The sequence below is a fragment of the Neoarius graeffei genome, chromosome 19, assembly GCF_027579695.1.
Source record: "Neoarius graeffei isolate fNeoGra1 chromosome 19, fNeoGra1.pri, whole genome shotgun sequence".
NCBI lineage: Eukaryota > Metazoa > Chordata > Actinopteri > Siluriformes > Ariidae > Neoarius > Neoarius graeffei.
In genome coordinates, this window is record NC_083587.1 from 57159701 (window position 1) to 57187404 (window position 27704).

At 41.1% G+C, this 27704-nt stretch overlaps 1 protein-coding gene across 5 annotated transcripts in view; it reads right to left on the reverse strand.

Annotated features, from left to right (window-relative positions):
* Positions 1–27704, reverse strand: part of LOC132867437 (upstream stimulatory factor 2) — a 107332-nt gene that overhangs the window by 43616 nt on the left and 36012 nt on the right. For 4 of the 5 annotated variants that reach the window (XM_060900345.1, XM_060900346.1, XM_060900343.1 and 1 more), the window contains 2 exons: positions 17934–17992; positions 7027–7121 (listed from right to left, as the gene is read on the reverse strand). In XM_060900345.1, coding sequence (XP_060756328.1) covers positions 7027–7121; positions 17934–17992 — 154 coding nt within the window. Of the gene's footprint in view, positions 1–2954; positions 3160–7026; positions 7122–17933; positions 17993–27704 lie in introns of those variants that run through there. The other variant, XM_060900347.1, reaches the window with a different exon arrangement.

Below are 27704 nucleotides of genomic sequence, written 5' to 3' on the forward strand. Positions count from 1 at the left end.
GGCATGAAATTTCAAAATGTCTCACTTTCGACATTTGGTATGTTGTCTATGTTCTATTGTGAATACAATATCAGTTGTTGAGATTTGTAAATTATTGCATTCCGTTTTTATTTACAATTTGTACTTTGTCCCAACTTTTTTGGAATCGGGGTTGTACATGTAAAAAGAAACTGAATAAGTTTAACTCACATTTCATGGCACTAATTGGCAAGTTCAACTCCAAGCATAGGTCAACCATCACCGCTTCAGCACGTGTCACGTTCTGTGTCTTTTCATCCACAGATTTCGTAAAAAACTGCTGGATACCCCCAGATTTACTTTCCGCCTGACTCGCCATTTCAGCATACTCCATACGTTTTTTTTGTAGTTGCCATGCCGCGCGCAGTCATTGCGACCACCATGAGTGATGTTAATGTCAGTTCTACACAGTTTGCAGTGCGCATATCCATCGTCCTTTTGACTGGATGTAATGCACGGCCATTCTACCGTATCGAAAATAGCGCGAACAAATGTGCGGAATCTGCGCATGTCACACACAGCATGTGCGGAATCTGCGCATGTCACACACAGCATGTGCGGAATCTGCGCATGTCACACACAGCATGTGTGGTTGTCGTAAAAATAAATAGCCTAGCCGTGAATCGCGCATGGATTGAAAAAGTCGCTTGGACATTTAAAAACAACTCACTGAAATTTTTTAAGACTTTATAATAATTCCGTACAGAATAACACTGTTTGCCGTAACATCGTATTTATGTAACTTTTCTGTACAAAATACGGCCAATCCGTACTAGTAGGCATCTCTGCTAAGTGTGTCTTAGCTGTAACTGCATTGTTTAGATACGTGACTTCACTGTAGGAGGAAGTAACAGCTCCATTTTTACAAAAAAAAAAAGTTTGAAAATGGGAAAGAGCTGCTGTGTGATTGACTGTACAAACAGATTTAACAAGAAAGCAGAGCTCTCTATTTACAGACTGCTGAAAGATAAAGACTAGAGACCTGTGCAGGTCTGAGCTTAGCCTTTGCCTGATTGGGAAATAAAAGCTACAGTACATAAATAGCAAAAACAGCCCACTGAGAAATACGTAGACAGCAGGATTTGAATTGATTGTTGCAAAACCTGTTCTGTTCCTGGACAGAGCTCTAGGCCGCTCGACCATGGAGGATTACATTACAAACTGAGGTTATGTAACGAGGTCAGTACACAGTGGCACCACACCACGACTGTGGAATCGTTACCTGAGGCTGGCATGCCAATTACATTCTTAAACATGCTCGAACTTGGTTAAACATACACATACAGACAGGCGCCTCTATAGGTGTCAGCCAAAAAGAGAAGCAAATTGAGGTAGTACAAATGTTCATAAATTTTTATTAAGAAAAGGCTTATTTGTTATTAACTTTTCATTTTTAATAAAAGGAATATTTTAGGACAACATTTACAAATATGGGTAAATAATTACTGTTGGTTATTAAGAAAATGAAAAGTTTTTTTTTTTCTAAATTTAACAAAAGGAAATGTAAGTTGATAAACAATAGGAAAATAAAGGTTGTATTTTTTTTGTTAATAAAATTTTCATTTCATTTCTTTTTTTTTCCCAAAATCTTGTGCAAAAACTAAATCATGAACCCAGTATCATGAATCAAACCAAACCGAAGCATAAATTGGATTAATCATTACATGCCTACCTTACATTTATATATACACACCATATCAACGATTATACATTTTAAGAGCATTAAAAAATATATATATATTATTCTATCCACAGTCACTGGATAAAACATGTGCTCTGATTGGCTACTCTACTACTAGGCTATCAGCTCATATACCGTGAGTAGAGAAAAACAAAATGGCAGTGCATGTTGCTGAACCAACCGAGGACGAAATAAAAACGTTACTTGAAAACAAAACCCCAAAAAATAAAAAAGCAACAAAATATAGAATAAAAGTATCTTTTTTTCAAGAATTATTATTATCTATTTATATTAAATAAATATTATTATTTCGCCGGTTTGTTTATATTCTAAGTGGAAATGATTTTGTTGGACGTTTTGTATAAAGTTTTTATTTATTGAATTTGCAAAAAATAGTTTAGTTTATTAGTTTATTTAACAGGGGCCATGTACAGAACAAGTCCCATACCAGAGGTAGCAATACAGCTCATCTTCATCTGTGGTCCCTGGGCAGGGGGCTTAAAACAAACAAACAAACAATAAAACAATATGGACAATACATACACTACTATTGCCATTACGACTAAATATACACTAAAAACAGCAACATCATACTAGGACAACACAACATCACAACGTAATGATGGCACAAAGACAACACACCTACACAGGACACTACCATCATTACACAAATGACAACACATAAGGCAGCACACATCACAAAATAATAAATTAATGATCACATCTTTGATAAGCCTTCAGCCATATCTTCAAGCATTTTTTAAATTGGCTGAAACTTGGACAGTCTCTAATATGAGCTGGAACTGAGTTCCATTTTTCTACTGCACTGATAGAGATAAATAAAATAAAAATGCTCCGTTTCACAAAATCCAGTGAATGTGGATAGAATAAAACAGTTATTCCACTCAATCTCATCGTACATGGCTTACAGCCGACTTGGTACTACACACTTCATTGGTAATCAGCTCATGTATGACTCGATTTCTTGGAATAACTTAACCCTTTGGGGTCGAGAGCTTCACTGGCGAAGCTTGACAGGTTTAGAATGAGTAGGTCATGTATTGAGATAAATAGCTTCGCGAGTTTCTATCATACAAGCATGATAAACATATTGACAGAAACTTTATACTTTACACTTGCCTATGTACTCACTGTCAAATAATATTATAGTTTTTAAATTACCTAAATTAGATGAAACATAAAACTTGTCACCATAGGTTAAATCCACACGACAACGGCAACGAGATTTTTTTTTAGCGGGTAAAAAAAATATAGCGTCCACATGGGCAACGGATCAGTAAAATATCAGGTACATATGGCAACGCAACGCTTGCTGAAAACGATGCAATACACATGCCACACCTCTACGTGCGCTGTAAGACGGTCCCATCGGAGACACCAGAACAATAGAAGAAGTAGACGCATGCGCATAAACCCCTTCTTCTACCCGGTGTGAAGCACTGTCAGGAACAAACACACAACAAGAAGAAGATGGCTGTGACTACGCGAGGAAATCGTGCCTTCTATGTGTACAAATTAGTTTTATTAGTGTGCATAATTTTATATAACTTAATTTTCTTATCGTGTGTGAACATGTTGAAAAGCATTTTTATATACTTTATATAACTTTTTATATTGTGTGTGAACATTTTGAAAAGCAGTCTTATCCAATAAAAAAAAGAAATTCAAGAAATGGTTCAGTTACTTGTTTATTTAAAAGAAAAGCTGTATACAAAAGTGAATGCAATGCAGTGGTTCATACAAAACAGTCTGTTGAAGGGTCTTCTAGTCATGTGGTTGTGACGTCATTGTAAACAAATCCATTCTACTCATCCAGACGACTTCGCAACGGTGCCATTGCCAGATTTTTCCACTCTGGAACCCGTTCTCAAAAAATATCGTTTTGGGGCACCCAAAACGCCGGTGCCGTGTGGACACCAGGCCGAAAGAATAAAAAATGTTATCAGATTCACCTGAATCCATTGCCGTGTGGACAGGGCCTCAGTCACACCGGAGTCAGAGTGCTGAGCGCCCACTTACACATTCATAAAAGACTATTCACATGGTAACGGAATGATAATCACTTTCACTCTTTTGGTTTTGATTGGTTTCTCTTTCGTGGTGGGAACGCACACCGTAAACAGAATAAAATCTGTCAGCCACAGTTTAGGGAGGTAAAACTTGTTGCGAGATGGCATACGGATTTTATGCGTTTCAGATGATTCAGGACAGCGATTCGGTTCAGTCTTGAGAACCGATGATGAGTGGTGCCTTTTTTTTTTTTAAACTTCGATTCAATCCAGCCAAAGATCAACTAGAGCAAGTGCAAATATTTCTTCTATTTCTGATGAGCAGATCGGTTGATGTGTGCGCTGTAGTGCAGGGGCGATTTCTCAGAGACAACAAGGGAAGCCAAGCTTCCCCTAAAATTCTCTCCCCAAACTGCGGCGTCTACGACGTTGAATTCTCATTAAAACAATAACTTGCATAACATAATATATGTCCAAGATTGTATTTATGTTCATAACTATCCTGTAACTTATTTGAGTGATGTCTGACGAACTTGCAGTTCGATATGAGAATCACCTTTGCTGCCAGGCTGTAACCTTTCTTATTTCAATGGGCTCTATAGACTGGCAGCAGTGTTGCCAGATTGGGCAGTTTTAAGTGCATTTTGGCGGGTTTTGAACATATTTTGGGATGGAAAACGTCAGCAGTATCTGGCAACACTGACTGGCAGCCGGGTATCCGTTGCAGTCTATGAGACGGCTCTGAACAGCCAATTTCGGCTAGTTGTTATTGGTTAAAATCAACAAAATCGTCACTTCCAGGGAAGCCGGGCTTCTCTGGGACTAAACGAGACAGTGGGATAGACATGAGGAGGGCGGTACTTCGGCGAGGAACACGGAAGCATGAGATCAGTCAGTCCCTAGCGGATGTCGAGAAAGTGCAGTCGTGTGCCAAAGTGCTGTCCGAATTTCTTTTCATATAAACGTTTCTTCTCATTGATGTCTCTGTACATTACTCTGTAAATAAATGTAAATATTACTCGTTGTGCTCCGTTAACTTTCATCCATTCTATCAGTTTGATCATTCGTGAATTCACTCGTTTATTTCACTTGTAGTTCAAATCTGGTTGTAGGCTAGCTTGAGCCTTATTGGGATCTGCAGTGCTCGCTGCTAACAGAAATTGGTGAAGTCTCTGGAAAGCACAACCAGCTGGTATGACAGGGTCACAGACCATTTTCTGGAAAAGGAGCGGAGGGCAGAATTTGTGTATAAATAGTGTTCATGTTCATGAATCTGAAGTGTGTATATTGTTCAGTAATGTTAAGAGAATGGTGGGCTCTGTGTTCTAGGTTATACCTGGGTATAATATTCAAGGCTCTGTGTGTTGCATAGCCTACCTGGTTATGAATTTCCAGACTGTGTTGCAGAAGATGTTCAAGGATGTGTTGCACAGCTGGGTGTTGTGTTAAAGACTCTGTGTTGCATATCAGGGTATGATGTTCAAGGCTCTTCGTTGAATAGCCAGTGATTTTGGGATGTTTGATATTTTTGATTAAGGATATGAGGCACTAGCCTGGCAAGCCAGACTATAACATGAAATGTACAAGCAAAAATACTTTCTGCCACTAGGTAGGGTTGTCTAGTTCACTATGCTAATGGGGCACACCTTTCTATGCTTTGATATCCGGCCTACAGGTTTTACGATGAATGCGTAAAATGGGCTTCCCCTGTTTTAAAAACCAGCAGCCGCCACTGCTGTAGTGCATACACAGGAAAAATGACTGAGCAATTTTTCCAGAGTTAAAAAAGTATTTTCCTCAAAATAGTTAATTTTGCTCTATTTTGAGTTTAGAGAGTAAAATTTGGAGTTGGAATCGGAGCAAAATTACAGATTAATTGTGTAACAGAGTAACAGAGATGGTTGTGGCTCTGAAATGAGTAAAATAGTACAAGAATTAATTTCAAGACACACTGAATAGAGTCAAATACCAAAATAAAGTCAAATACCAGATAAACGAAGCTGCTGTAAAAAGCAGTTTTAGAACGGTGTTGGAATGTGTGAAAAAGCATGACCTTACCCATTGTGACTTGACCTGATGGGATTAAGAGATGGCAGTGGGAGGGGTTTTCACTCTTCTCATTGAATGGAATGGAATTTTTTACCCTTCTCATGGAATACCCCTCCCACTGCCAACCCTTTATACGACATGCATTTTTGATGGCTAGTTAATTGCCCAAATCAATGGCACAGATTTAAGTTTTTGTGCTTGATCCATTACTAAGACTGAACAGAAATCACCTCAAGTGACCAGAATGGTTCAATGTTTTTTTCACACGTCATGTTTTTTTCACACATTCCAACACACTTCTAAAACTGCTTTTTACAACATCTTCATTTATCTGGTATTTTTTTTTAAAGTACAATCATGACATACATACTACACAGATATTTTTGTAGCTGAAATTGTGCTGAATACAAAAGTCATGAGACTTTGAAAATACTGCTTAGATTTGTTGAAACTGACAACAAAATCAAAGCACGCCAAAATCATTAGAGTGCCAGAAAATACCCTCAGATCCCAGAGGGTTAATTAGCCTAGGATTTATGTGGCAAGTACCTGTAAATTAGCTGTTACTATAGAAACAATTTATTCGAAGAATGCATTCATACAGTACATGCGCCTGCAATTTGCCTTGCAGGCAGAACGACAGTCTGAGCTGCTGTTCTAGAAAATCAATCAAATTTAAGAAAAATCAAAACATATATTTTTTTTTTTACTTACCTCGAAAAGAGCTAATTAACCCAGACACATTTACCGTCCGACAATTTGTCTCCAAGGTCTTACCCAAATATATTTTTTTTCTAAACTACAAACGGAAATCTTTATATACTCATGCCAAATGATATTGTTTACCTTCGGTTTTTCAAATGTACAATTTTCATGAGAACTGGAACATTTTTGACTTATCCATCTTTAAACGTCAGGAGGCTGTGCACTGTGTAATTTCAAACACTGTTCTGTTCAAACGTGCTCAAGCTAATAACGATGACAATTTTACAACATGACTGCCTCCATAACGTTACACTGTTTAGTTTCACTGTATTCATGTTTATGGATGATACAGTGAGTCGGGCTGTGTCCTAAACCACATCAACAAGCATGAGTGAGGTCACGGAGGAGATTTACTGAAAAGACGCTAGGGTGAGACGGATTTCGTTTACATGTTAGCTAAATTTGTATGGAAAAGAAAGCATGTACGTATCGGTATTGTAGTGGTTCGGAGATCAAGCAGTCAGAATGACAGAAGCTCCTCACCGCTCCGGTTTTAGTGCTGTCCATGTTGCAGTCTGGGATGATTTTAGACAGCGTCACAATCCAGTTGTTGATCTTGTCTCTCCGCCGTCGCTCCACTGCGTATTGTAAAGGTCAAAACATAAGGATATAAGGATGAACTGACACTGTTTCTGTATAGTTTTAACAATCTCTCATTGATTTTCCTTTATGATTAAATTAGTATCATATACACGGTCAGCCGTCAACTGTACCATTCCTCCTGTCGCTGATGTATAGTACCTTTAAGCCTGAAAGTGTACACTGAGTAATATTTACTCTCTAAAATAATGGTCCTGTTTATTTTTACTTAAAATTTTCATCAAAGGTATACTACTGTCAGGGTTTTTTCTAGAAAAATTTAGTATGAGGGCGCTCACCATGGCGGGGGGGGGGATGGTGCCGGTTGTCCCCCCCCCGCCGTGCAAAGCCTTTGAAAAATGATCCAATGGGACATTCTGAGGCTATCTGAGAGGGAAACTGTAACAAATTGTCTGTCAACATTGAAAAAGAAAGAAGTAATCTTCTTCTGCCCCGGACAGTCTTTGGCTTTCTTCCGTTTCGTGCCGTGGAATGACATCTTTAAATGCCCAAGTGTCAACAAAAACAACTCGCGAACTACTTCTGTCAAAAGCTCCCGCGCCGGTGAGTGAAAGGTCATTCAGTCTCGAGAAATCTCGCTCTACAAGTCAGCTGACTTTATATGTAACCCATGTCAAATCTCGCGAGAGCAGCTGCGACAAGTAAACAACATGGCGCCTCAGTCTGGAAAACGCCAATTCGGATTGTTTTTGCACCGTCTGGCGGTGTATCTACTATGATTGGAATATTTTTGTAGCAATTATAATGTATTTGATGATCAGACACATTGTCACGTAGTGTTGCTGGGATGTTTTCACGGAGTCGGTAAGGGGGCGCACACCGAGAGTAAGAGGGCGCAGCGCCCCTGTTCCCCCGTTTAGACGAAAGCCTGACTGTATATTCATATTTACAGGTGAAATATGCATAGTAAAAGGGATTAAAGGTACTATTCTAGCCACATTCACTGGATATGAGCAATTGCGTGCTCTGATTGGCTACTTTACTACTAGGATATCAGCTCACATACCGTGAGTAGAGAAAAACAAAATGGCGGCGCGTGCCGCTGAACCAACCAAGGACCAAATAAAAACTCTACTCGAAAACAAAACCCTAAAAAAGGCAACAAAATATGGAATGAAAGTATTTGATGGTAAGAACGTATTTTTTTTTCAAGAATTATTAGGGCCCGAGCCCTATGGGCGAAGGCCCTATTGTTCTTGTAAGAGTTCACTATTATTATTCTTCCGTCTTCTTCTTCTTCTTTATTTTTCTCCGCTGTTGGGCCATTTTCGGGGCGCTTGCCATGGGCGAAAACGCACGAAATTTGGCACCAGTTCCGAGAATTGCCACCGCTACTCAGAACCAAAAGCCCAAACTTGGCCGGGGCTCAGGGCCTCTATAGCGCCCCCTAAGTCATTGTGATTTTGGCCTCCCGCATTAAGGTGCCTGGTTGCCATATAGTTTGTAGTACTGGCATGCCATTTGGTACGCATATGTATCTCACTAAGCCGGACAAAAATGTAATGCCAATGCATTAGCCACGCCCAACAGGAAGTGAGGTAATTTCACTTTTGTGCGAAATGCATGGCCACGAAGACGGCGCAACTCCTCCTAGACCGTTCATAGGAATGTCACCAAAATTGATACACATCATCTACAGACATGGCTGACAAAAGTTACTAAATACGTTTCACGTAGGATAAACCGTTCAGAAGTTATATGTCAATCAATTTTCACTTCAAAATTTTACATGCTAAAAAATTCATAACAAATCTTCTACTTGCTCAAAACTGCTCATACTTCACATGCTAATCACTCATTGGGCTTCTGACATGTTACCCAATTTCTGTGATATTTCGCCACTGGGGGCGCTATTTTTGGGCAAAAAATCCAATCTTTCCTCAAATTTGGTCAAACTTCACGGCCACCCTCTTACTACCTCCCATGTCATGTATACCACATTTTGGGAATTTTCGTCCATGGGGGGCGCTGTTTTTGGCCGACGCAATTTCTCCAAAATGGGTTTTTGGTTAATAATTCCATAATGCTTTTCCTTCACACCACTACCTTGTGAAAGTACGTTGCTGTTGTAGACACTTATTTTTCCAACTCATAATCGCTCATGTACAGCATAGCGCCACCTACTGACATGGGAAAAACCAAAAAATGTATTCTTCAAAAATCTATATCTCATCTTCTATTTACTCAATTTTCATCACACTTCATACGCAAACTCTTCATAGCTCACCTGACATATACGCCAAATTTTGTGCACTTTCGCCACTGGGGGTGCTGGTTATGGCAGAAATGATATTGCAGCTTCTGATTTGTCAACCTTGGCAAGCAAACTCTTTACAAGACCCTTATTGGGGCGCTTGCCATGGTCGACAACGCTCGAAATTTGGCTCCTTTTTCTTAGACTGCCACCGCTACTGAGAACCAGAAGCCCAGATCCAGGCGGGCCTCAGGGCCTCTATAGCGCCCCCTAACGTGTTGTGATTTTTGCCTCTCGCATTAAGGTGCCTGGTTGCCATGTAGTTTGTAGTAGTGGCATGCCCTTTGGTACGCATATGTATCTCACCAAGCCGGACAAAAATGTAATGCCAATGCATTAGCCACGCCCTACAGGAAGTGAGGTAATTTCACTTTTGTGCGAAATGCATGGCCACGAAGACGGCGCAACTCCTCCTAGACCGTTCATAGGAACGTCACCAAAATTGATACACATCATCTACAGACATGGCTGACAAAAGTTGCTAAATACGTTTCACGTAGGGTTAACCGTTCAGAAGTTATACGTCAATCATTTTTCAATTCAGAATTTTACATGCTTAAAAATTCATAACAAATCTTCTAATTGCTCAACACTGCTCATACTTCACACGCAAATCACTCATTGGGCTTCTGACATGTGAGCCAATTTCTGTGATGTTTCGCCACTGGGGGCGCTCTTTTTGGGCAAAAAATCCAATCTTTCCTCAAATTTGGTCAAACTTCACGGCCACCCTCTTACTACCTCCCATGTCATGTATACCACATTTTGGGAATTTTCGTCCATGGGGGGCGCTGTTTTTGGCCCACGCAATTGCTCCAAAACGGGTTTTTGGTAAATAATTCCATAATGCTTTTCCTTCACACCACTACCTTGTGATTGTACGTTGCTGTTGTAGACACTTATTTTTCCAACTCATAATCGCTCATGTACAGCATAGCGCCACCTACTGACATGGGAAAAACCAAAAAATTTATTCTTCAAAAATCTATATCTCATCTTCTATTTACTCAATTGTCATCAAACTTCATACGCAAACTCTTCATAGCTCACCTGACATATACGCCAAATTTTGTGCACTTTCGCCCCTGGGGGTGCTGGTTATGGCAGAAATGATATTGCAGCTTCTGATTTGTCAAACTTGGCAAGCAAACTCTTTTCAAGACCCTTATTGAGGCGCTTGCCATGGTCGACAACGCACGAAGTGCGAGACCCTATTGTTGCCATGTGTCCAATTTCTTCTTCTTCTTCTTCTTCCGTCTTCTTCTTCTTTATTTTTCTCCGCTGTTGGGCCATTTTCGGGGCGCTTGCCATGGGCGAAAACGCACGAAATTTGGCACCAGTTCCGAGAATTGCCACCGCTACTCAGAACCAGAAGCCCAAACTTGGCCGGGGCTCAGGGCCTCTATAGCGCCCCCTAAGTCATTGTGATTTTGGCCTCCCGCGTTACGGTGCCTGGGTGCCATGTAGTTTGTAGTAGTGGCATGCCATTTGGTAGGCATATGTATCTCACTAAGCCGGACAAAAATGTAATGCCAATGCATTAGCCACGCCCAACAGGAAGTGAGGTAATTTCACTTTTGTGCGAAATGCATGGCCACGAAGACAGCGCAACTCCTCCTAGACCGTTCATAGGAATGTCACCAAAATTGATACACATCATCTACAGACATGGCTGACAAAAGTTACTAAATACGTTTCAGGTAGGATAAACCGTTCAGAAGTTATACGTCAATCAATTTTCGATGCAAAATTTTACATGCTTAAAAATTCATAACAAATCTTCTGATTGCTCAAAACTGCTCATACTTCACACGCAAATCACTCATTGGGCTTCTGACATGTTACCCAATTTCTGTGATATTTCGCCACTGGGGGCGCTATTTTGGGGCAAAAATTCCAATCTTTCCTCAAATTTGGTCAAACTTCACGGCCACCCTCTTACTACCTCCCATGTCATGTATACCACGTTTTGGAAATTTTCGTCCATGGGGGGCGCTGTTTTTGGCCGACGCAATTGCTCCAAAACGGGTTTTTGGTAAATAATTAAATTATGCTTTTCCTTCACACCACTACCTTGTGATTGTACGTTGCTGTTGTAGACACTTATTTTTCCAACTCATAATCGCTCATGTACAGCGTAGCGCCACCTACTGACATGGGAAAAACCAAAAAATTTATTCTTCAAAAATCTATATCTCATCTTCTATTTACTCATTTGTCATCAAACTTCATACGCAAACTCTTCATAGCTCACCTGACGTCTACGCCAAATTTTGTGCACTTTCGCCCCTGGGGGTGCTGGTTATGGCAAAAATGATATTGCAGCTTCTGATTTGTCAAACTTGCCAAGCACACTCTTTACAAGACCCTTATTGGGGCGCTTGCCATGGTCGACAACGCACGAAATTTGGCTCCTTTTTCTTAGACTGCCACCGCTACTGAGAACCAGAAGCCCAGATCCAGGCGGGCCTCAGGGCCTCTATAGCGCCCCCTAACTCGTTGTGATTTTGGCCTCCCGCATTAAGGTGCCTGGTTGCCATGTAGTTTGTAGTACTGGCATGCCATTTGGTACGCCTATGTATCTCACTAAGCCGGACAAAAATGTTATGCCAATGCATTAGCCACGCCCAACACGAAGTGAGGTTATTTCACTTTTGTGCGAAGTGCATGGCCACGAAGACGGCGCAACTCCTCCTAGACCGTTCATAGGAATGTCACCAAAATTGATACACATCATCTACACACATGGCTGACAAAAGTTACTAAATAGGTTTCACGTAGCATAAACCGTTCAGAAGTTATACGTCAATCAATTTTCAATGCAACATTTTACATGCTTAAAAATTCATAACAAATCTTCTACTTGCTCAAAACTGCTCATACTTCACACGCACATCACGCATTGGGCTTCTGACATGTTACCCACTTTCTGTGATATTTCGCCACTGGGGGCGCTATTTTGGGGCAAAAATTCCAATCTTTCCTCAAATTTGGTCAAACTTCACGGCCACCCTCTTACTACCTCCCATGTCATGTATACCACCTTTTGGGAATTTTCGTCCATGGGGGGCGCTGTTTTGGGCCGCCGCAATTGCTCCAAAACGGGCTTTTGGTCAATAATTCCATAATGCTTTTCCTTCACACCACTACCTTGTGCTCGTGCGTTGCTGTTGTAGACACTTATTTCTCCAACTCATAATCGCTCATGTACAGCATAGCGCCACCTACTGACATGGGAAAAACCAAAAATTTTATTCTTCAAAAATCTATATCTCATCTTCTATTTACTCAATTGTCATCAAACTTCATACGCAAACTCTTCATAGCTCACCTGACACGTACGCCAAATTTTGTGCACTTTCGCCCCTGGGGGTGCTGGTTATGGCAGAAATGATATTGCAGCTTCTGATTTGTCAAACTTAGCAAGCAAACTCTTTACAAGACCCTTATTGGGGCGCTATTATTATTAGGGCCCGAGCACCGTTCAGTGCGAGACCCTATCGTTGCCATGTGTCCAATTCTGTGCTTTGTCGCCATTGCGGGAGTAATGTCTCTTGCCGAAGAAGCTGTGGAAGGTATTTCGCGGGGACGCATGCCCCCGCCCCCCTTGGCCGCTGGCGCGAGGGCCCGTCGAGGCCGCTTGCGGCTTTAATTCTTATTATTATCGCATTTTTCACAAAGTGCTGCTGTCATTTCGCCGGTTTGTTTACATTCTAAGCGGAAATGATTTTGTCAGACGTTTTGTATAAACTTTTTATTTACCTAATTTGCAAAAAAATAAAAATGCTCCGTTTCTCAAAATCCAGTAAATGTGGATTGAAAAAAAGTTATTCCACTCAATCTTCTTGTGCACGGCTTATAGAGTCAATTTCGTGGAATAACTGTTAAATAGCACCACCCCAGTGACAAGGTAACCTTTTCGAAAAGTGTAGGTCATTCAGGTGACAACTTGTAGCATGAACAAGAAGCTTATTTATCTATCTATTTAATTCAGAACACATTTGACCCTGGGTGCAATGCAGTTGAACGGATTTTTGTAGTATATTATTTGATCCATTTCCTTTGAGCTTTGTCCGAAGTTATATCAGTTTGCTAATTAGCAATAAAGTAATATCAGTTGGAGTAAATATATACCATCCATTATCCATAACCGCTTATCCTGTTCTACAGGGTCGCAGGCAAGCTGAATCCTATCCCAGCTGACTACGGGTGAGAGGCGGGGTACACCCTGGACAAGTCGCCAGGTCATCACAGGGCTGACACATAGACACAGACAACCATTCACACTCACACCTACGGTCAATTTAGAGTCACCAGTTAACCTAACCTGCATGTCTTTGGACTGTGGGGGAAACCGGAGCACCCGGAGGAAACCCACGCGGACACGGGGAGAACATGCTAACTCCACACAGAAAGGCCCTCGCCGACTGCTGGGTTCGAACCCAGAACCTTCATGCTGTGAGGCGACAGTGCTAACCACTACACCACCGTGCCGGCCATAAATGTATACGTACAACTCAAATTCAGACTCCTGATAACGAAACATTCAACTTCCCACTATTTAATTTAATTACTATAGTAATTTCTGACAATATGCACAATATTTTTGGCAGGCTGGGTGGTGGGTGGGGGTGTGTGTGTGTGTGTGTGTGTGTGTGTGTGTGTGTGTGTGTGCGTGCGTGCGTGCGGGCGCTTTTGGATCAGAGGGAAAAAAAACCCAACCCAAACTAAACAACAGACCCAAGTTAACTGGACTAATTCTAGGTGATCCAGCATTATCCGCAGACTGCGTAGCGCATTCAGGGCATTTACACAAATTGCTGCGTTTTTCTTTTTCATGGTGTGAATTTTCATTGTAATAAATAACAGCAATTTTACAAAATGGGCCCTAAAAAGGTTTTAAAATTGGCACAATCGACTGAGAAGAAAGCAAAGATGCCTGAAAAGACTTCCACTCTCAAGGATGAGATAGATGTTATAAGGGAGCGGGACGGGGCGAGCTGTACTCGGAACGTTTTCCACATTGGAAAATAATATTAAATTAGCTTGCAGAAAGAAAAGTCTTTCCTAGAAAGGATTATGCACATAGTATAAGTTCGGATGTACGGTATTGACTTGAATTGTTCTTCAGCTTCACAGTCACTGGTTTGTGATGTGAAGTCTAAATGTTGACACGGTCTCTGAAAGCAACAAGGGTTAATTTAGAAAAAAATTAAAATAAAAAAAATAAATCACTTGAGTTTCATTGAACTCTTAAAATAACGTTAAAGGAAAACTCCAGAGCTGTTCAATATGATTGCTATAAACCTGTGATAGGAAAGTCCCAGCAAAAGTGAAAAGTAAGATGTATAAGACAGTAGTGAGACAAGCTGTGATGTATGGATTGGAGACCGTACCCTTAACGAAGAGACAGGAGGCAAAGTTGGAGGTGGTGGAGTTGAGGATGTTAAGGTTTGTGATGGGAGGTTGGACAGGATAAGGAACGAGCACATGAGAGGGACAGCACATGTGGAGAGCTTGGGAATTAAGCTAAGAGAGATGAGACTGAGATGGTACGGGCACATCCTGAGAAGAGATGCTGGAAGGAGAATGTTGAGGATGAAGCTGCTAGGCACACGAAAACGAGGAAGGCCAAAGAGGAGATACATAGATGTGGTGAGGGAGGACATGAAAGTGGCAGAGAAGGATGTGGAAGACCGGGAGCAAGCAATGGAGACGACCCCTAATCAGGAGCAGCCAAAAGAAGAAGACGACGACGACTTTTCTCTGTACTAAGAAAGCAGAAAACCTATTTACTCCAACTTCACTTACGACTGATGTCTAAGGGCAGTTGTTAAATTCAGTCCAGTTGTATGGCATATACACTACCATTCAAAAGTTTGGGGTCACCCAGACAATTTTGTGTTTTCCATGAAAAGTCACACTTTTATTTACCACCATAAGTTGTCAAATGAATAGAAAATATAGTCAAGACATTTTTCTGGCCGTTTTGAGCATTTAATCGACCCCACAAATGTGATGCTCCAGAAACTCAATCTGCTCAAAGGAAGGTCAGTTTCATAGCTTCTCTAAAGAGCTAAACTGTTTTCAGCTGTGCTAACATGATTGTACAAGGGTTTTCTAATCATCCATTAGCCTTCTGAGGCAATGAGCAAACACATTGTACCATTAGAACACTGGAGTGAGAGTTGCTGGAAATGGGCCTCTATACACCTATGGAGATATTGCACCAAAAACCAGACATTTGCAGCTAGAATAGTCATTTACCACATTAGCAATGTATAGAGTGTATTTCTGATTAGTTTAAAGTGATATTCACTGAAAAGAACAGTGCTTTTATAAGGACATTTAATAATAAGGACATTTCAAATGCCGCTTTTCCACTACAAACGCGGCTGAGTTGGGCTGAGCCGTGCCGTGCTGAGTTGGGCTGAGTCGAGCTGAGTGGGGCTGTTGGAGTTGCATTTCGACTACAATCGCGCTGAACCGTGCTGGCTGGAAGTGGGTGGACACATTGGGTGGAGTTAGCGAAAGTGGGTGGACGTCACGTGATGTCGTTAGGCGGCGCAAACAGTGACATCAGTGAGCTTTTAAGCGGTAGTCTCACGACCCGGATAGTAAACAATAAACATGGAGGACATGGAGTCGTTAGTGTTGCTGGTCTTGGTGCTGTGGCTTGTTGTCACCGGCAATGCCAACAGATACTGGCAAGAGCGTATAGATGAGGCGAGGCACATAAGGCTTCAGAAATTCTCGTAATTCGTAATTCTTCTTCCGGGTTTACGGTGTTTACAGATCCCAGCGTGCTCGCGGGGCGTGTGTGGGCATGTGAGGACACTCCTCCTCACCAATCAATGCACAGGGGAGTGTCTCCTCACGCCCCTAGCCCCACTCGGCTCAGTTTGGCTCGCTTCAGCCCCACTCCAAAACCGTGCGAGTTTTGGGTGCTAAGCAGGGCTGAAGCGAGCCGAGTTGTGCTGCTCTGAGGTAGTCGAAACGCGAGCCGTGTCGGGCTGAAGTGAGCTGAAGCGAGCTGAAAAAGGGTAGTGGAAAAGGGCCAAAAGTGACGCCAAACTTTTGAACGGTAGTGTAATGGTATTTAATGGGGGAAGCCATGGCCTAATGGTTATTGAAGCAGCTTTGGGACCAAAAGGTCGCTGGTTCAATTCCCTGGACCAGCAGGACTGGCTTAAGTACCCTTCAGCAAGGCACCTAACCCCCAATTGCTCCGGCAAGAGTGATGGCGTACCTTGTGTCTGACTAGCCAAAGAAAAGCTGATGATGTGATTATCAGTTCGGGTGGTGCCCGACCGAAAAAAAAAAAAACACCCACATATGGCAGTAGTTTTTAACTAAAAGTCCGGGAGAAGCTACAAACATTGTTGAATGACAGCTGATGCCTTGTAATGCTTCACCATTATTGATTAGTTTATGGCTATTGGCTACACCATAAGACAATTTGAATTGGGTGCTATGTTTCACAGTGGTTGTACTGAACTGTACAGGTTATAGGTCAAATTAAAGGTGGGAAAAGTTTTGAAATTATTTATCATGGTCTCGTTTTTTTCTTTTACATCAGAAAAACCTATCATTTTAACGGGGTGTGTATGCTTTTTATATCCACTGTATGTGTGTGAGATATATATATATATATATATATATATATATATATATATATATATATATATATATATATACACACATACACACACACACACACAATGTGTACAGTGAGTGCAGTTTTATGCGGAAATGAGCTGTAGGTTTCACTGAGCATCTTACAGAACCAGCCACAGTTCTTCTGGACACTTTGTCACACTCGCTTTTCATTTTGCACCAAAACCCAGCAGCCTTCATTATGCTTTCTTTTTTAATCTGAAAAGTGCTCTCTTATGTAATATGCTGCTCAGATAGAAACTTTTTTTTTCCCCTGTAACATTTAATTTTGTGCTGGAAAATGAACGAATGTTTGGAACTCTAAAATCTTTTTGTACCGACTCGATAATGTAGATGTGTTTATGAAACACGGAGACACCTCACCTTCAGCCAAATGGCATACAGACACCAAAAAAAACAAAACATTTCCTTATTTTTGTGTTGCTTTAGTATTGGAAAACTCCATTGAAATGATTTTGATAAGACTTTCTTCATGTGTTTTTCTCATCCTAAGACATTAAGATGTCCAAATTCTTGTCATCTATACACTGGCACATAGATTAGGTTGAACAACCAAGGACTATTCCTTTAAGACGGGGACATGAATTCAACAAGGATGCTGTAAACATGACTGGAATGCAGTGTTTTGCGACAAGAAAGGAGAAAAAAAAAAAAAAACCACACACACACACAATATTCTGGTCAATCTACACCACTCTCTAGTGGTGGACTCATGGTATTGCTGAATGAGGCATCAAAAGCAATTTCATCCCTCTGATGCTTTTAGATTGGACCCATATTTGGTAGAACGCTCCAAATCCAATAACCAAGAACATCTACAGCATTAAAAAGCAGTACATCCACACACACACACACTCACCTTCGTTGTGTTGCGCCCTCCTACGTTCGTCTCTCGGCGTGCGCAGCCCTTCCATCTTCCTGCAGAAATGACAAGAAAGGATGACACAAAAAGTCAGCCGTGACCTTTTCTTCATCCAAATGCACACAGTAGCACATGTTTATACTGAAAGAAAGAAAGTAGAACGCAAAGCCGTGAGCTGTTCTTCCCCGATTCACAAGCTGACGCGCACAGCTTGGTGCTTATAGAGGGCTTTAGAAAAGCCCACCATCCGCTCTGGGGCCGACAGTGGCGTCGACTTTAAAGTGCCAGTGGATATGAAGGGTTTATGAGACATCAGAGGGAATGATCCATATGCAGACCAGCGTGGCAGCCATGACAACGGCTTCACATCCAAATGAGTGAAAATATCTCGGTGCCCTTTCGTGTCAGCAGAATCGTCCCTTAATAAACTGCAGTGCCAGAGGCTTGGATTCGCTCTAATGACACGAGTGTTCTCAGAATGCAATCTTCTCTCAGGTACACTTTAATTAAATCGAGGTGAGGACAAAGACGAGGACGAGGAGCCGGAGTAAAGGGGACGAACTTCACTTTTAACAGTGACCTGGACAAAAATACCTCGATAATCAGAGATGCTTTGCATTTTGAAAGGTAAAGGGACAAATGCAAATGTGATAATACCAAGCTACAAGTTGGAAACAAGAAAGGACATGATGGTAAATGTCACCTGAAATCATATTCTCATCCCAAACACTGAGCATATTCACTATTCTTGTTGGAAAGCTAGATCCCTTATATAATATATTACACATACATAGAGTGTCTTGCAAAAGTATTCATCCCCCTTGGTGTTTGTCCTGTTTTGTCGCATTACAAGCTGGAATTAAAATGGATTTTCGAACGGTTAGCACCATTTGATTTACACAACATGCCTACGACTTTAAAGGTGCAAATTGTTGTTTTATTGTGACACAAACAATAATTAAACAAACAATAATTTGTATCCCACAATGCCTTGTGTGAATGGGGAAAGCCCACCACGTGATGCATGACATAGTATCTTGAATTGCGTCATGGTGAAGCAGGAAAAAATAATGGAGAAGTTAGGGCCACGTGACCTTAAATTCATTAATTGTTCTATTTAAAAAAAAAAACCTAATAAAATTGGAAGTCTGTGATTCGAATTCAGTAGCTTTCAGTCCACTAAACAAAAATAGCTGGGTGTCAAGCCCTGTGATGACCTGGCGACTTGTCCAGGGTGTACCCCGCCTTTCGCCCGTAGTCAGCTGGGATAGGCTCCAGCTTGCCTGCGACCCTGTAGAACAGGATAAAGCGGCTAGAGATAATGAGAGGAGATGAGATGAGATGAACTGGGTGTCAGGGAAAATTCTTTTTATGACCTACACTTGAAAAATCTGAAAGGTGGTCTACATTTAATTTGCATGTTACTCAAACTGTTTCAAACACCCTGTATTAATGTTTTTGGTTAAACTTCCAGCTGGGTTGAAATTAAATACTCTAGAATTTGAAAACCTGAATAAGAAATGGATATACTGTACATGAACTGAGAAATATGACTTATTTTTACTGGGGGGAAAAAAGCTTAGATGTAGTACACAACATTATTGTTTCTATAGTAACAATGTACACTCGTTTAGCTGACATGCAGTATACAAGTCTAACAATTAAAAAAAATTTAAAAAGTGTGTCGTTTTGAAAAAAAAAAAAAAAGAAAACTGAAGTCTTCTGGAAAGAGACATTTTTATAACATTCCGGAAGTGTTTGGGAAAGGAGGACACTAATTACTGAAGTTTTGAAAGTGAAATTCTTTCCCGTTCTTGCTTGGTATACGACTTCCGTTGCCCAACAGTCCAGGGTCTCCGTTGTTCTATTTTGCGCTTCATAATGCACCATACATTTTCAATGGGAGGCAGGCAGGCCAGTTTAGCACCTGCACACTTTTACTCTAAAGCCAAGCCAAACCAAAATGTAAAAAGATGAAAAGTTGACATAAGAAACATCAGTTTGGGAAAAAAATCAAAATAACAAAAAAAATTTTTTTGCATAAAAAGTCAGAATTTTGAGAATCAGCGAGTTTCTTGAAAATGATGAATATTTCAAGAAAGTCACATTTTCAGAAAAGTAAAAAAAAATTCAAATCAAAGTCCCTCTCACACCAGAATCTGGTCTTCCCAGGTAGTCTCCTGTCCCAGTACTAACCAGGTCTTTGAGGCATATGGGTGCGGCACTGATCTCCGTTTCAATAGCCCCCGGCCTCTTGCCTGTACAGCTAGGGTTACAGTGGGGGCGGGTCCTCTGGTAACCGAGAGAGTTTAACTTCCCCACTTTGCATCTGTATTGCAGCATGCCTTGCCAGACAGCAGTAGTTGCCAGCATTTTTATGATGGTCTTTGGTATGACCCAACCATCAGTAGAACTCCTCGCGATCTTGGGGACGTCGTGGCTCGGGTGGATGGGGCGCCATACCATGGGTCCGGGGACCCGGGTTTGATTCCGACCCGGGGTCATTTCCCGATCCCTCCCCATCTCTCTCTCTCTCTCCCGCTCGTTTCCTGTCTCTACACTGTCCTATCCAATAATAAAAGGTGAAAAAAGCCCCCCCCCCCCCAAAAAAAAAAGAACTCCTCGCGATCTCCTGATTGGGAGGCGGACGCACTAACCACTAGGCCAACTTGTGGTATTTTCAGAAAAAGAAAAACAGAATATTAAGAAAGTGATTGAAAAATTCAGGAAATAATCAATATTTTAAAAAAATTAAAAAATTCTAATATTAAGATAATTCAACATTTTGACAGGCGGCACGGTGGTGTAGTGGTTAGCGCTGTCGCCTCACAGCAAGAAGGTCCTGGGTTCGAGCCCCGGGGCCAGCGAGGGCCTTTCTGTGCGGAGTTTGCATGTTCTCCCCGTGTCCGCGTGGGTTTCCTCCGGGTGCTCCGGTTTCCCCCACAGTCCAAAGACATGCAGGTTAGGTTAACTGGTGACTCTAAATTGACCTTGAATGTGAGTGTGAATGGTTGTCTGTGTCTATGTGTCAGCCCTGTGATGACCTGGCGACTTGTCCAGGGTGTACCCCGCCTTTCGCCCGTAGTCAGCTGGGATAGGCTCCAGCTTGCCTGCGACCCTGTAGAACAGGATAAAGCGGCTACAGATAATGAGATGAGATGAGAATGAGCGGGACTAAAAACTGTACTGCAGCCAGCCAGCACGTTTTAGAGACATTATACTGTCCATGTATTTCAAAGTCACTGTGTGGGAGCATCATGGCTCAGGTGGATAAGGCGCTATACCATAAATCCGGGGACCTGGGTTCGACTCCGACCCGAGGTCGTTTCCCGATCCCTCCCCGTCTCTCTCTCCTGCTCATTTTCTGTCTCTACACTGTCCTATCTAATAAAGGTGAAAAAAGCCCAAAAAATATCTTTTAAAAAAAAAAAGTCACTGTGTCAAACATATAATGTTATTATATGGAAATTAGTGTTTTACTGGGAAATACACCACTCGTACTTTTCATACGAGCTCCATCCGGGACATGGAGAACAACAACTGTGACATATTACTCAATATGTCACTCGTGAAGAAATCAATGAATTGTTTTGATAAATTTGAGTAGGTTTTGTTTGTGAAATGTGTCTGTATAATAAAAAGAAAAATCACACGTTGGCTTGAAGATATGAAGTTTACCTTCTCGTGTTGAAAAAGTTGCATTTTTCATACGAAATACATCACGGATCTGAGTGACATATTTAAATAATATTGCCTGGCATTGAGTGGTATATCAGATATATTCCATTCAGCTAGCATGATACTGAACAAGTCGAAGACGAGTAGATGAATGGAATAGATCTGATATACCATGAAAAAAAAGCCAGCCAATATTATCATTATACTACATACACATTCCTTTCGGGCGTTCAACGCATCTTTCTCTTTCAAAATTCTCTCAAAATCTTCCGTATTTAACAACGCAAACCTGGCGGCCATGTTTGTTTACAAATTGTCACATTCACTTGCTAGTGCGGAAGTTTTATGTCTCCGACGTCGTGTCATCTTGACAAGCATGCAATATCATAAAACCATATTCAACGCTCATGCTCATTGGGTAGACTGATGTAATACACGCAGGATAAGCGATATGCTAACAATATTGCATGCTATCGAACCAAATGAATGAAACCCGCTAGAAGGGAATAGAACACGTTTTTATTCTATGGAAGAAGTGTCCTGTATGTATAATAAGTCCTGATATTGCACTCCGATGACGTCACTCCGAGTGTGTTCCCGCTGACTAGATGTGCGTTGTCAAAATGGCGAACCGGTTCAAAATTAATATTCTTTTGATTGACTTGCTTTTTTTTTGTGGATGTGTTCATATAATATAAAGAACATGACACGATGGTGCGAAGATATGAAGTTTATCTTCTCGTGTTGAAAAATATATATACTGTACATCAGTGGCGGCTGCTGGTTTTTAAAACAGGGGAAGCCCATTTTACGCATTCATCGTAAAACCTGTAGGCCGGATATCAAAGCATAGAAAGGTGTGCCCCATTAGCATAGTGAACTAGACAACCCTACCTAGTGGCAGAAAGTATTTTTGCTTGTACATTTCATGTTATAGTCTGGCTTGCCAGGCTAGTGCCTCATATCCTTAATCAAAAATATCAAACATCCCAAAATCACTGGCTATTCAACGAAGAGCCTTGAACATCATACCCTGATATGCAACACAGAGTCTTTAACACAACACCCAGCTGTGCAACACATCCTTGAACATCTTCTGCAACACAGTCTGGAAATTCATAACCAGGTAGGCTATGCAACACACAGAACCTTGAATATTATACCCAGGTATAACCTATAACACAGAGCCCACCATTCTCTTAACATTACTGAACAATATACACACTTCAGATTCATGAACATGAACACTATTTATACACAAATTCTGCCCTCCGCTCCTTTTCCAGAAAATGGTCTGTGACCCTGTCATACCAGCTGGTTGTGCTTTCCAGAGACTTCACCAATTTCTGTTAGCAGCTAGCACTGCAGATCCCAATAAGGCTCAAGCTAGCCTACAACCAGATTGAACTACAAATGAAATAAACGAGTGAATTCACGAATGATCAAACTGATAGAATGGATGAAAGTTAACGGAGCACAACAAGTAATATTTACATTTATTTACAGAGTAATGTACAGAGACATCAATGAGAAGAAACGTTTATATGAAAAGAAATTCGGACAGCACTTTGGCACACGACTGCACTTTCTCGACATCCGCTAGGGACTGACTGATCATACTTCCGTGTTCCTCGGCAAAGTACCGCCCTCCTCATGTCTTTCAAACACTACCTCCAATAATCCTTTATCAGCCCGGCTTCTTGTCCCTCCCACTGTCTCGTTTAGTCCCAGAGAAGCCCGGCTTCCCTGGAAGTGACGATTTTGTTGATTTTAACCAATAACAACTAGCCGAAATTGGCTGTTCAGAGCCGTCTCGTAGACTGCAACGGATACCCGGCTGCCAGTCAGTGTTGCCAGATACTGCTGACGTTTTCATCCCAAAATATGCTCAAAACCCGCCAAAATGCACTTAAAACCGCCCAATCTGGCAACACTGCTGCCAGTCCATAGAGCCCATTGAAATAAGAAAGGTTACAGCCTGGCAGCAAAGGTGATTCTCGTAGCGAACTACAAGTTCGTCAGACATCACTCAAATAAGTTACAGGATAGTTATGAACATAAATACAATCTTGGGCATATATTATATGTTATGCAAGTTATTGTTTTAATGAGAATTCAACGTCGTAGACGCCGCAGTTTGGGGAGAGAATTTTAGGGGAAGCTCGGCTTCCCTTGTTGTCTCTGAGAAATCGCCCCTGCTGTACATTCACCATTCGAAGATAAACTTCATGTCTTTGTGCCACCATGTAACATCCTCTATATATGTAAGTGATTGTGTCATACTTTAATAAATAAAAAAATAAAACACTTTGGAATGACATGATGCTGTCAAATTCTACTTTGCATCAAGTTGTATTGTGTTTTATTCCATACGTAATATACACTGCTGTTCAAAAGTATGTGAATCGTACTTTAGATGAAAACTTATAGCACATACCGAGACAATATCAGGATTTCGGTATTAAAAGACGACGAGTAGCATAGATGTGATAGTATTTGAATAAAATACATGCCGATTATAAAACATAGTCGAACTGTGTGCAAACAAGACGCTCAGGATCAGATATGAGGATTTCTCCCAAAAGAGACAAAGTGATTCAAGTCAAAATAATGCATTCTTGAATAAACAATAAACAACTGAGTGGAATTTTCATCAAAATACATTTCTGACTGATGAAATAAAGACAGCTGGTGATACCGGAATCAGACCTTTCCATAATTCTCACTCAATTTTCTGATGAAAATTAGAGTGTGTTTGTGTTGAACTGATTTATTGCTTGTTATGAGGGTTTCAACCTTCAGGCTGCGATGTATCACAAGCTTTCCAGCACACAGGGGTTTCGACCTTTTCACTGAGGTGATAATTAACTGTCACACATCCTACGGTAAATATAACCGGTCCATACACTGGTTAAATGTAAAATCTATAAAACAATTCTGTATCGTAAACCACCTCCATATTTCAGCTTTGATACAGTTTAATAGTACGGTGGTGCAAAAGTTTGCACACCCCATAAAAGAAAGCAATTTATACCAAGGAGATATTTTATTGCTTGTTCTCTACTACAGATAATATAAATGGCTAAAACAGTGTATTTTCCTTTCTGAATATCATATAAATATTTTTAATTAACATAAACATGCCGGTTCTGGACGGTGGTGTAGTGGTTAGCGCTGTCGCCTCACAGCAAGAAGGTCCCGGGTTCGAGCCCCGTGGCCGGCGAGGGCCTTTCTGTGTGGAGTTTGCATGTTCTCCCCGTGTCCGCGTGGGTTTCCTCCGGGTGCTCCGGTTTCCCCCACAGTCCAAAGACATGCAGGTTAGGTTAACTGGTGACTCTAAATTGACCGTAGGTGTGAATGTGAGTGTGAATGGTTGTCTGTGTCTATGTGTCAGCCCTGTGATGACCTGGCGACTTGTCCAGGGTGTACCCCGCCTTTCACCCGTAGTCAGCTGGGATAGGCTCCAGCTTGCCTGCGACCCTGTAGAAGGATAAAGTGGCTAGAGATAATGAGATGAGATGAGATGCCGGTTCTGGGTGGCACGGTGGTGTAGTGGTTAGCGCTGTCGCCTCACAGCAAGAAGGTCCGGGTTCGAGCCCCGTGGCCGGCGAGGGCCTTTCTGTGTGGAGTTTGCATGTTCTCCCCGTGTCCGTGTGGGTTTCCTCCGGGTGCTCCGGTTTCCCCCACAGTCCAAAGACATGCAGGTTAGGTTAACTGGTGACTCTAAATTGACCGTAGGTGTGAATGTGAGTGTGAATGGTTGTCTGTGTCTATGTGTCAGCCCTGTGATGACCTGGCGACTTGTCTAGGGTGTACCCCGCCTTTCGCCCGTAGTCAGCTGGGATAGGCTCCAGCTTGCCTGCGACCCTGTAGAACAGGATAAAGCGGCTACAGATAATGAGATGAGATGAGATGAACAGATCACATGTACAGTCCAAGTTGGTTAAATAAGTTCTTGCAATTATTCTTATTTGTCAATGAATTACACAATGTATGTACACTACCGTTCAAAAGTTTGGGGTCACCCAGACAATTTTGTGTTTTCCATGAAAAGTCACACTTTTATTTACCACCATAAGTTGTAAAATGAATAGAAAATATAGTCAAGACATTTTTCTGGCCATTTTGAGCATTTAATCGACGCCACAAATGTGATGCTCCAGAAACTCAATCTGCTCAAAGGAAGGTCAGTTTTATAGCTTCTCTCAAGAGCTAAACTGTTTTCAGCTGTGCTAACATGATTGTACAAGGGTTTTCTAATCATCCATTAGCCTTCTGAGGCAATGAGCAAACACATTGTACCATTAGAACACTGGAGTGAGAGTTGCTGGAAATGGGCCTCTATACACCTATGGAGATATTGCACCAAAAACCAGACATTTGCAGCTAGAATAGTCATTTACCACATTAGCAATGTATAGAGTGGATTTCTGATTAGTTTAAAGTGATCTTCATTGAAAAGAACAGTGCTTTTCTTTCAAAAATAAGGACATTTCAAAGTGACCCCAAACTTTAACGGTAGTGTAAATTTTTCTAAATGGATGAAAAAAAAAAATATATATATATATATATATATATATATATATATATATATATATATATATATATATATATATATTTTTTTTTTTTTTTTCTTAATTCGCATCATACAACTGTGAGTTTAGCAGAAGAACCAACATTATTCCAGAAAAGGTCAGCTGTAACATTGTGAGGATTTAATTTTCACAATCTCTTGAACTTCGTCCAATACCTTTCCAATACTTAGTTAAATTTAAAAAAAGAAAAAAAGTTTGCTCAGATTGTCGTTAACATTAAAGCAATATTTAAAAACTTGAACAGGTTTCACTAAAACCTTATTGGCTTTTGTTCATCCATATCAAGAAGTTTGGCTGGAGTGCAACTTTAAAGGGATCCTCCAGCAGAGTTACACACTACACACACACTTTCTGTAGATCATATAAAAAAGATTTTGCAGCATGAGGTCTCATGTCTGATCCAGTTTCTGTCAGGCTTGTAGTACTCGAGTCTGACTCGTGCCCTGATTTTAAGGACTCCTGACTTGACTTGGACTTGAGCACTGATGACTCGGACTCGTGCATTAACTGCATTCGGACACGTAAATTGGCGTCGAGGACTCAGAGTTTTTCTTTATTTTTTGTAACATGCCGCCATAATTTGGCATAAGATATTTATATTTACATTAATTTTTATACTAATTTCATGCAAGAGAATGCGCATTCACCTGTTCATACGTCATGTTCAGGAACAAACTAACGTTAATGGCGCTAAAATGCCTGGAGAGACGCCCCTAGGATTGTCCGCTTTGCTCATATAGACTTCTCGTGCATTGGGAAAAAATGCACTGCTGTGTGTTCCATATGTAGAAGAACTATCGAGCAGATGACGGGGACAACCTCGAACTTCAATCGTCATTTGGCAAGACTCCACCCAGAGAAGGAAGTGACATGCTGTGTTCATTGCTCTGTTGATAGTGGGCGGGGCTTGCTTACTGAGTGATGAACTAGCTAGTGTTAACCCTCTCTCATGTTATTTGCCCTGTTGATAGTGGGCGGGGCTTGCTAAGCAATGAAAAAGCTTTTTATCTGTCGCCTATTAACTAAAATGTTGCAGTCAAGCAGTAACGTTATTCCAACACAGTAGCAGAGACGGTTTCACATAATTCATGACTTAGGCCCTGTCCACACGGCAACGGATTCAGGTGAATCTGATAAATTGTTTATCGTTTCGGCCTGGCGTCCACACGGCACCGGCGTTTTGGGTGACCCACAACGATATTTTTTGAGAACGGGTTCCAGAGTGGAAAAATCTGGCAACGGCGCCGTTGCGAAGTCGTCTGGATGAGTAGAACGGATTTGTTTACGATGACGTCACAACCACATGACTAGAACAAGCAGCACTCTCGCTGTTTTGTATGAACCACTGCATTGCATTCACTTTTGTATACAGCTTTTCTTTTAAATAAACAAGTAATTGAACCATTTCTTGAATTTCTTTTTTTTATTGGATAAGACTGCTTTTCAAAATGTTCACACACAATATAAAAAGTTATATAAATTATATAAAAATGCT